Source organism: Neophocaena asiaeorientalis, unplaced genomic scaffold (assembly GCF_003031525.2).
Source record: "Neophocaena asiaeorientalis asiaeorientalis breed wild unplaced genomic scaffold, Neophocaena_asiaeorientalis_V1.1 scaffold150, whole genome shotgun sequence".
Taxonomy (NCBI): domain Eukaryota; kingdom Metazoa; phylum Chordata; class Mammalia; order Artiodactyla; family Phocoenidae; genus Neophocaena; species Neophocaena asiaeorientalis.
In genome coordinates, this window is record NW_020176571.1 from 19,369,714 (window position 1) to 19,380,959 (window position 11,246).

General features: G+C 40.6%; 1 protein-coding gene across 1 annotated transcript in view; it reads right to left on the reverse strand.

Moving 5' to 3' along the window:
- The window catches only part of BCAT1 (branched chain amino acid transaminase 1), a 118,756-nt gene extending 110,303 nt beyond the window's left edge, over nt 1-8,453 (reverse strand). The window contains exon 1 of the mRNA XM_024733236.1: nt 8,281-8,453. Coding sequence (XP_024589004.1) covers nt 8,281-8,286 — 6 coding nt within the window. The 5' untranslated portion in view covers nt 8,287-8,453. The remainder of the gene's footprint in view (nt 1-8,280) is intronic.
- Nucleotides 8,454-11,246: the final 2,793 nt, after the last annotated feature.

The following is an 11,246-nucleotide window of genomic DNA, read 5'->3' on the forward strand; positions in this document are numbered from 1 at the left end:
AAAAAAAAAAAAAAAAGTTGTCTTTTAACATCAAATGGTAGACTGATGGACTACTGTGAATAAATGTTCTAAGAACATTGGTCAAGAGGAGGAAAGGTGCCGGTAGACCAGCAGACACAGTGTTAATGTAAGAGGCATGCATGAAATAATTAAAGGAGCACAAGACTTATTGACATCCTCTATCTACATATTCACTGAACTACTGACATTACTAATTAGAGCAAATAGAATACAGAACTAAAAGGAAAGGAAAATAATTATCAGGAAACTTTTAAATAGTGAATATAGTAAGTGGCAAAATTGTCCACAGAAGATTTGAGAAGTCTTGGTTCTTTAGGTTTTTAAGTGGAATAGAATTGAAAGCTAGAAAAATAAACTCAACAGAACAATCCTTCTTTAGCAGAAGTAAACGCCTAAAATGACCTAATAGATTTTTTCTTTCAAAATTCTAATATTCAATGAACACTGCTTCTAAGTGCCTCTTTTGTTGGATTTGTCTGTGTATGCATTAATTAGTTTGCTTAAAAACTGCTTTGTTTGCAAACAACAACAAAATCCCCATGTTAAACAGTATTGGAATTTGTTAACATTCCTAGACACATGACTTTGTTCTATATTCTAAGTCAGTTGCTTGGGATGTGGCAGGGACGCTTTCTCTTTACATACTGCGTAAATCTGAAGACGGTAGCGATTTAGTGGACTGGCACTGTTGAGTTTGATCCTTATGATTTTCATGGGTCCAGTTCGTATTGTTATGTAGCATCTTTTTGAATGAACTTTCCCAGAAATGTGTGCAATGAATGCTTACAATCTATGTACAGTTTCACCACCCATAAAAAATCAATCAGGAAAAACTAGCTGTATAAATTGAATTTGGCAATAAGCATTAAAACATGTAAGTACTAACTGTTGTCTGGTTTTATAACCCTCTATCTTTTGGGAGTCAATTAAAACTTTGACTTCAAATAAATCCAGATGTGGAAAAAAATGTATCTGCTGTTTGAAAACAAAGAAGTATAAAACAGAATCAATTAATCTGGATCTAGGAAGTCTAGAAAGTGGTCATTGATTCACCTCAACCAATATCTGTAAGAGCCCCAATGATGGTACAAGGTTCACGAAAGAGAGGAAATGTGAGTGCAGAAATTGCAAGATATGATCAATATCTTATTTCCTGACTTCAAAAGGTAGCCCTACTCTTACCTTACCATCTTCCACCCATACTCATTCTACTGTAAAACAAGTCACTTTCTCAAAAAGTGCCTGGGGGCTGAGCCACATGGTGAGTGGCATGATGGAGGGCACAAATGGGGAGGAGGTATGAGGAAGAAGCATTTAGAAATGAATATATGGAAATGCAAAAGCTCATTTTGAGGAATAGTAAATCCTCCATAATGATTGGAGGAGCACATCCACATAGAAGAGAGGATAGATTAGAAAAAGGCCTCATGCACTAAGTTCAGTTCAGTAGACAATGGTGAAGTCATAGAGGTATTTTGAGTGGGTGAATGACATAATCAAAATAATGCTTTAGGAAAATTAAGAAAAAATAATCTTGAGACCAGTTGAGAGACTTTTGAAATAATGCAAGCAAGAAGTAATGAGAGCATAGATCAGTACACCAGCAATGGAAAAGAGAGAACATACAGAAACAGATAAAACAGAATCCTCAGGATATGGTATCTGATTGAATGTAGGGGATAAGAGAGTAAGAAAGAAGTGAAAGATGGTTGGACTTGGGCCAGATATCCACCCTTGCTGTAATTAGCTGCGGCTGAGGCAGTGGTCATCTGGTAGCCACATAGCCATGTAGACCTATTTGGGTAGGGAAGTTACCAATGAAATGGGAAGGGTAGGCACCCCAGACTACTAAACTCTGCTAAGAAATTGTGTACTAACCCTGTTTAATAAAAACAGCCATGCATACACTTCAAAATGAATGAACAGATGCAACAGGAAGGCTTCCTGGAACCTCCCTTCTCTGACTAAAAGCAGAAACTTCTGAGAAAAGAGGACTGCCAAAAATCTCCTCTCCTGAAGAAGTTTTACAGCCATGAAGAAGACAGAAAGTCAGTACTGAGATGGACCTGCACAAATATTCCCCCACTAGTATCCCCCATATACTTACCTTCCCACAGTTTGCTGCCCTTGGAAACTTAAAAGGTTTGCCTTTACAAATTTGTTTCTCTTTGTTAAGATGCTATATAAACCCAAGCTCTAACCACCCCTTGAGTTACTCATCACTGAGTTTCTCCTGTATGTATGCAAGCTGCAAGAGCTAATAAACTCTGGTTTTCTCTTGTTAATCTGTCTGTTGTCAGCCTAATTTGCATGATGCCAGGAAATGAACCTAAAAGGAAAGAGGAAAATTTTTTCTCCCTCCACTACACTATGTACTTTAAGAGATAAAAAGAAGAAACTGATAACTCATGTGTTGCTAAAAGGCAAAGAAAATAACTGCTTGCCTTTTGGACTAAAGGCAGGTATTTTCAATATTCAAAGGGCAGTGTGGCTCTCTTGCTTATATATTTACATATCTCAGCTGATTTCAGGTGCAAGAGCCAGTAGCACTCCACTGTTCTAAATAACTAGATCATTTCAGTATTTTCCACTAGTCTTTCATGCTGTATGGACTGCATTGCCTTGGTTTTAACAATAAATAATTTAGATATAAAATTTGGTGCCTATGTGTATTTGTGCATTTTGCTGAGGTGATTATCCATTCTTCTAAGATTTGCAAAGCGACATCAGACCCAAAAAGAGCTAGAACCACCGGTGAGGGAGACAGCACACTGGACTAGGAATCAAATATATCTAGTTTCTAGTAATGTTGGGCAGTTTGTGATCTTAAACAATTTAAGTGAGTTTTCTGATCTTCATTTTCCTTGCCTGTAAAATGGGAGTTAATAATAGTCGCCATGCTTTCCTCATATGACTGTTTTTTTTTTTTTTTTTTTTGCGGTACGCGGGCCTCTCACTGCTGTGGCCTCTCCGGCTGCGGAGCACAGGCTCCGGACGCGCAGGCTCAGCGGCCATGGCTCACGGGCCCAGCCGCTCCGCGACACGTGGGATCCTCCCGGACCGGGGCACGAACCCGCGCCCCCTGCATCGGCAGGCAGACTCTCAACCACTGCGCCACCAGGGAAGCCCCATATGACTGTTTTGAGGTTACAATTCAATGTTACGTAACTTATATAGCATTTAAAAATATAAAGCATCTCACTTTTGTTAAGCAAAGAAGTCCTTCCCAAAACCTGGATGTGTTTCTACTATGAACACCAACACTAACCTTGCAAGTACAAACCATTCACTAACCTTGAAAACCATGGAATCCCTGAGCAATGCATTATTGTGCTTTCTCAAGTGACCTTACAGCTCCATTTTAACTCTACCTTTTATCTTCAAAGTTCAAAGAAACATTTACTGTGACTTCAGATTCCTGCACTAATATCTAGTACTAAAATCAAAACAATATAACTTTGAATCTGAATCAGCTAAAATGAAATGAAACGTACTAGGCAAAATTGCCCTTTAATAGTGATGGAATGTTAACAACTGCTGAGAGACCATCGTGTGCGAATCCACCCTTGGCCTTAGGCCGGAAATCCATTGAGGTCTTTGCTGGTCACATAAGAGACATTTGTAGCTTGTTTGGTTTAGAACATCCCAACAGGTGCCCCTTCTGTCTAGATTTATAAGGAGTCAAGTAGAATTTGAAGTCTAATTATGTCCTAGGATTCTTAACCATCTCCAGTCAAAATAGCAAAAACATTTCTCAGACTAGGGGATAGACTGTACATGCAATTGATCAAATATTCAGATCTACATATCAAAATTTTAAAAAACTAATGAATTGGTTCTTTTTAGATGAAATATAAGACTACTAATGGAACTAGGTGAATTTTACAAATTTTTCAATCACGAAGAATCACCTTTTTCAGTATGACTTTTCCTGATTATTGCTTGTTGTGATGTAATTCCCTCTATTTTTTTTTTTCACTTGTCTTCCTTTTTCTTCTCATCTTGATCTTTTCCCTAAATTTCTGGAGCACGATTATCTCTTTTTTTAAGATTTTCTTTCTCCCATTAATCACCGAACATGAGAGAAATATTTTGCAAAATGGCTTTTCCCACAGAAGGGGCATGGCCTATGTGACAATAGGAAAATATTTATATGCTATACTGTATTAATAAGGTGATCCAGTTTCTAAGTTATTTTAAGGATGTAAGACCCAATTTCTAGGGTACTATTATTCATCTTGTAGATTTGAGAAGACTGATTAGAAGCACAGGCGCAACTGGTACATCATGAACCCTCGTGTGATAGAAAAGACTGATTCTGTGGTGGCTTCATATTTACAACTGACATTGCGAATCATAGACTAGATCTTCTGATAAAAATGTGTGCAAATATTTACAAAGTTATGTTTAGGGATCAGAGCATCCCAAATGCTTCATTTGGAAACATTTTAAACATGTGAGTTGCACCCAAGTTTGACGTACATGGATTCCAATTTCAGTAGCCTTAGTTGAATGGCCACTGACATGTATTACCAAATGGGCTACAGAGACTCGGTAAAGCCCATCAGTAGGAATGTTTACCATATGTCACTTTAAATGTTTAGAGCATTTGGACAGCTGTTAAGGGGATAAAGTTACAACACAAAGGCTGCCCACATTTACAACTGTAAAGTGAGCAGACCAGCCACCTTATCCTCCTGTGCTCAGAAAGAATGATGTACCATATAGGAAGTGGAGGCTGCCTGGGATAATGATGTCTATCATGGGAGGTACCAGATTCTCAGTCTAATGGGGTAACTGAATCCCCTCGGGCATAATAAGGCTGAACATTCCACTGGGTTTCCGTAGTGTGACATCTGTTAGTTAGAGGAATTACAGTTGCCAAGCCTAAAATAAGAGAGAAAACTCTTCATTTTCATCTTTCTACACCCATTGAGGAGAGGCCATTCAGAGAGGCAAACAACCTGAAACCCCCAAAGGTATAACTAACCCGAACACTCACAGTACCCACAGTTTAGAAACAACTCTTCATTTATGCACAGAAAAAGTTTACTCATAAGCCTAGACCTCTCAGGTTATACTATCCAGCTGTGCACTTCTTTAAAAAATTACAGAAACTTCAATTTAATAGAGTCAGGAGCCCAGAAGAGGGAATTCTTCGGGCCCACAATGACAGCAGAGCCCAACGAGAAGAAGAAAGACTCCAGCAGCAACTTGGTCAGTGAAGAGCCATGGACTCTGTTTACTAGAGCCGTTCCAATGTCCTCCCCTCTATAAAGACTTCTTTCCTTGCTGTGCAGAGACTTGCTTGTGGCTGGCCTTGGTCGAGAACACCGAATTGCAATTCTCTGCTGATCCCAAACAAACCCATCTTTGCTGGAGAAATATTTGCCGCAGTCTATTTGTTTCAGGTCAACCCTTCCCTGGTCTATCTCTTAATATTAGAAATAATGAACTGAAGGGGAGCAGAATGGATCACCCCTAAAATATGCCTCTTTGGCAGAAGGATTATTTTGAACTGATTATCTCTGAAAGGCTGCAGACACGAAAGAATATTTGAAAACAGAGTAGAAGTTGCATTTACAAGGGAAATCCCCATTTGTAAGGGTGTCTCCCTCTCTGTACAGAGAAGGTACCGACTTAAATCTGTAATTTTCTGTGCATTGTCTGATAACCTCCCATAGCTGGTTTGCTCCACTGCTCCAGCATCTTTCTTTTGTCTTTAGCTGAAGATGATATTTAAGGCGATAGCTTGGGCCATTGCAGGGAGTGACTCCGTTTTCCTGGGTATCTTTCATGTAATCAGGAGGTATACATGTTATTAAACTTCTGGGGTTGTTTTCCTGTTAATCTGTGTTTTATTACAGGGATATCTTAGTCAAGAATCTAGAAGGGTAGAGGGAAAATTATTTTTCCTCCCCTAGAGAACTAAAAGTCCTGACCTGATGTAAGGGATAACATCTAAAATTATGAAAATAATTGGGAGATACACAACTACTGAAGGAAACCATAACTTGATTTTAATTCTTAGCATAAACCTCTGTAATAATCAGAGGACTGTTCTCAACTTTCTCTCACAAGGTTTTAAGCCCATTTCAAATGATTAGACCTTCTCAGGTTCAATGAGCTGACAGGCAAGAGAAATTCTTGCATACAAATGGAAAATTTTCTTAACTCATCTTCCTTTTTCTCTGTAGTTCTAAAATTAAATGAAGTTATTTATTATGGAAGCTCACTGAATGAAATATTGGCCAAAATTAAACTCTCATTTTTTGTTCTCCCTTTTTCTTTTTTTCTTTCTCACCATTGCAGGTTCTACCAATGCCCTTTTGTTAGGCCTGCTTAACTAGCTATGCATCTCTGAGCCTGGCCTGAGGGGCCACATCCTGTGTCTGGAATGTGAATCCCCTCTCCCTGCTCCACGCCCTGTTGGGCCCCCTGCAAGCACACACACACAAACAGCCCTCTCCCTTCATTTAACCATGCATCCCTGCCAATGACTTCTTATCTCTGTTCTTTCAGATATGTGTCTCTTGTAAATCTCCACCTTAATTCAGTAAGTTATAGTATGTAATTACCATTTTTATACACATCCTATTCAATGTATACGCTATTTTTGCTCACTCGGTTGCCCATTCTGTATGTGTCCATCTTAAAATAATAGCTCCCAGGCAAGACCATGTCTGGAAAATTTGCTGAGGACACAGCCTATCATGGTGTCTTGTGCAAATAACTTTTTTTTTTTAAATGATGACCTAAGTATGAGCAATACTTAGGTAAAAGATTAGTAGAAAAGGTTTTTTGAAATAATAAAAACACACTTAAAGGAACCTTAAATACTCCTTAGATCATGCCTAAAATACATAAGCATTTCTTTCTTAATCTTAGTAAGATATCAGAAAACAGAAATGAGACTACTTTGAAGATATCTTCAGTTCCTGTGTTATAAAAAGTACCTCGTAAAAGGGAAGGGGGTTTCGGGCTCATGTTAAAGCACCCATGAACTTACAGATAATCAACTACATACAGATAATCAACCACAGTTCCACATGGTACAGGGGAAAGTTGGAAAAGCAAGACTGTTTATTCTCATAATTTTCTCCTTTTACTCACTAATTCAATACTCAATCAAAGTGTATTTTTCAGCTGAAAGTAGACAGGCATGAGAAGTCAGAAATAGAATGTCTTAACTCTAGAAGAGGACGGCTGCTGAATTTTTCACCACGGCGCATTTACATATCTCTTCTTAATACTGAACTACGTTTCCACTCGTTTCCTGCCTAATCATAGTGGAAATTTTTGTTTGGTGAAAAGGCACCATTGACATATTATTTCTTGTAAGCGAAACTGTAGACTGGAATGGGTTGTGGATAAGCCCAGTTGAAAACCATACTTATCTCCCTCCTTGGAAACTCTGAAACTCAGCTTTTTTTTCTCCTCAAATTTCAGACTGCATATAGGAATCTCCTACTTCCAAGATGTTAGAAGGCAGGACTACTTGCCCATCCTTCACTTTCCTTTAAAAAAGCTGCCCTTCAGTTTATCATATCATTGCAGTTTTCCAGCGTGTAGGACCAGGAAAACAGAACCCTTAAATCTGTTCATTTCTACACATAAACCTTCCCAAGGAATAGGCAGCTGGGCTAATTATCCTTGATTAGCATAAGAATAAAAGTCCCTAGGGTGTTCTTGAGTAAAAGGATGCCCTTAGGCTTCTTTGATTTGTAACTCTTAGAAGCTTGACTATTCACAAGAAACTAAGTAAGACAAGCCTTCTGTTTTAATAGCGGTGAGACAGGCCCCCTTACCTAGTTCTGCACCTCCCTCTTTTATAACGTAACACCGAGCAGAAAACTCGTTTACAGCCAGTGACATCCCCCAGACCTCTCCTCCGAAATTCCCCACCTCCTGTGCATCTTATAAAATTGAGAAGAGCTTCCTCTTCCTTTCCGCGATTCAAAACAGGCAGGGGAAAGAGCTGCGAGCAGCCTTTTATCTCGGTTCACGAATGCAGTTGTGAAAGAGCTTGAGGAGGGCGGTACATCCTGTGAGCGGGGGTTAAGCAGAAGTCTGAAGAGAAGAAGAATGTAAGGTCCTGTCCGACGATGACTGATAAGGGAAAAATTGCAAACGTTTGCGTGGCAAAAAACCGTGTGGTCCTTCCTCCTTCCCCGTTCTGCCAACTGTGCGTTCGAGGAATCGCAGGCTCAATCCACACACACGTTTTGTAAAAATACAGTCAGAATCATAAGCAGTTACCTTCATTGTTCGGTCGGCCGTGAGAGCAGCTCGAGGAGAGCGGAGGCAAAGGCGCTGCGTCCCAGGCGTTCCGGGCGGCGCGAGTCTGGGGAAGTGGCTGGAGTGGCGGCGGGCACACGTGGCGGGCGCCTCGCAGACTGGCCCCGGCAGCGGCGATCGCTGGCCCTCCTGCAGATTGCATCAGCAGGAAGAGTCTTGAGGCTGTGTTTCCCCCAGACGGGCCCCAGTGGGTAGAGCCTCTTGCGCACGAAAATTCTGACCTGGCGCCCAGTCCAGACCCTTACCCACCGCTCACTCCTGGGGGTGGAGGATGCCAGCTTTTCAAACGCGTAACCCCTGAATTAGTGCCTGGGTGTGCGTATATCATTGATGTGGGGATGTCAAAGAAAAGGAGAAAAACAGGTCACAGATCATGATTGTCATTCCCTCCTTAGCTGGCTGCCTGCCCACCTCACTTTCCACTCCCCAGAGTAACTTTCCTGCATGCCCCCATCAACACAAATGTGTGTGTGGATGCTTAACTAAATTTGGTTAGGTGAATGAATGATAGAGTCTTTCATGTGATAAATTTGTTTTTTTTTTTTTTTTTTTGGGTATCTGTGGGGTTTGGGGGGTCTTAAGACACTAAGGGATCATTCTAAAAATCCAAGACGTAAATAACTTTGCTGCACTACATAGGTTTTACCTATTGTTCACTGGTCTTTTATTTTATAAATTTTTTTTTTTTTTTTTTTTTTTTTTTGGTGTCTCTGCGGCGTTTGTGGGATCTTAGTTCCTGGACCAGGGATTGAACCCGAACCCTGGGTGATGAAAGGGCGGAGCCTTAACCACTGAACCGCCAGGGAATTCCCTGAACTCTTATAAAGTGCCAGGTACTGGGCAAAATTCTAGGGGTAGAGTGGGAAAAAAAAAAAAAAAAAAAAAAGGGATACACATGGAGCTTATATTTTATTTTTTGCGGTCCGTGGGCCTCTCACTGTTGTGGCCTCTCCTGTTGCAGAGCACAGGCTCTGGACGCGCAGGCTCAGTGGCCATGGCTCACAGGCCCAGCCGCTCCGCGGCATGTGGGATCCTCCCGGACCCGTGTCCCCTGCATTGGCAGGCGGACTCTCAACCACTGCGCCACCAGGGAAGGCCATGGAGCTTATATTTTAGAGTGGGAAACAGAAAATGAACATGAATCAGGTAGCAAAATGTCCATCAACTGATGAATGGATAAATAAAATGCGGTATATTCACACAAAAGAATATTATTTGGTAATAAAAAGAAATGAACTACTGATATATACTATAAAATGAATTAACCTTGCAAACATTACACAAAGTGAGCAAAGCTAGTCACAAATGATCACAAATCGTAATTCCACTTATCTGAAATACCCAGAATAGGAAGATCCATAGGGACAGAAAATAGATGGTTGTTGCCAGTCTAGGGAGAGGGGGGAGTAGAGAGTCGCTGCTAATGTGTACAGGGTTTTTTTGGGGGATGATTAAAATGTTCAAAATGCAATTGTGGTGATGGTCACACAACTCTGTGAATACAATAAAATAGAATTATACTCTTTAAACAGGTCAATTGTATGAAGTGAATTATATCTCAATAATAAAGGTGTTATTTTTTAAAAATCAGGTGGCAAGTAGAAAATTTTATGGGGATAAATAAACCATGGTAAAGGGATAGAGACTGATGGGGTGATAGACCTAAATGAATTAATGAGTAAATTCTGAACCATGCCTGGCAATGACTTCTAGATCCAATGACTTTCCTATGTAAGCAACAAAGGCAGAGAGAAGGTGGTATAAAGGCAAAGAGCTTGAAGGGAAGCTAGAAGTAAAGCGAAAGAGGAATTGTGGGAATTAACATCTACAGAAGAATATGAGAACAATCTCTCTACGGCTCTGTCTGTTCTCCTATTTCCCTCTGATGTTGAGAGGAGTGTCCCACAGAGGTCCCTCATTGCAATATGCAAACATTCCACAAACTTCCCTCCTGGACACCAAAAATGCTGTTTCCCAAATGAAGAGTGTCATCGTCAGCCAAGATTGTTATGCTGTCAGTGGCGCTACACTTCAGGAAAGTCACAGTTAAAAGGTATTAAAGGAAGTGGCGTTCTTCAAACTTGATGTATTCCATATCTTTATCCATGGGCAGTGGGCTTTTTGTTTTGTGTGTATGTGTTTGTGTGTTTTTCTGAACTCGAAGAAGAGACAGAATTTCTAACAGTTCCCAGAGACACTAACTTTGAGATTGATTTCAAAGCCCCAGACAGCCCAGCTCCATTTTGTCATCACTGTCATTAAAAAGTCTGTTACTGGGCTTCCCTGGTGGCGCAGTGGTTGAGAGTCCGCCTGCCGATGCAGGGGACGCGGGTTCGTGCCCCGGTCCGGGAAGATCCCACATGCCGCGGAGCGGCTGGGCCCGTGAGCCATGGCCGCTGAGCCTGCGCGTCCGGAGCCTGTGCTCCACAACGGGAGAGGCCACAACAGTGAGAGGCCCGCGTACCGAAAAAAAAGAACAACAACAAAAAAAACGATCGTCTAAGTTTTCTCCTACATTATCTTCTAGGAGCTTTTGTAGTTTTGTGTTTTACATTCAAGTCTATGATCCATTTTGAGTTAATTTTTGTGAGAGGCATAAGATCTGTGTCTAGATTCATTTTTTTTTTTTTTTTTGCGTGTGTATGTCCAGTTGTTCCAGCATCATTTGTTGAAGAGACTATCTTTGCTCCATTGTATTGCCTTTGCTCCTTTATCAAAGATCAGCTGACTATGTGTATGGGGGTCTATTTCTGGGTTCTCTATTCTGCTCCACTGGTCTATTATTTTACCAATATCATACTCTCTAGACTCTTGTAGCTTTACAGTAAGTCTTCAAGCCTGATAGTATTAGTCCTCCAACTTTATTTTTCTTCAATATTGAGTTGGCTATTCTGGGTCTTTTGCCTCTCCATGTAATCTTTATAATC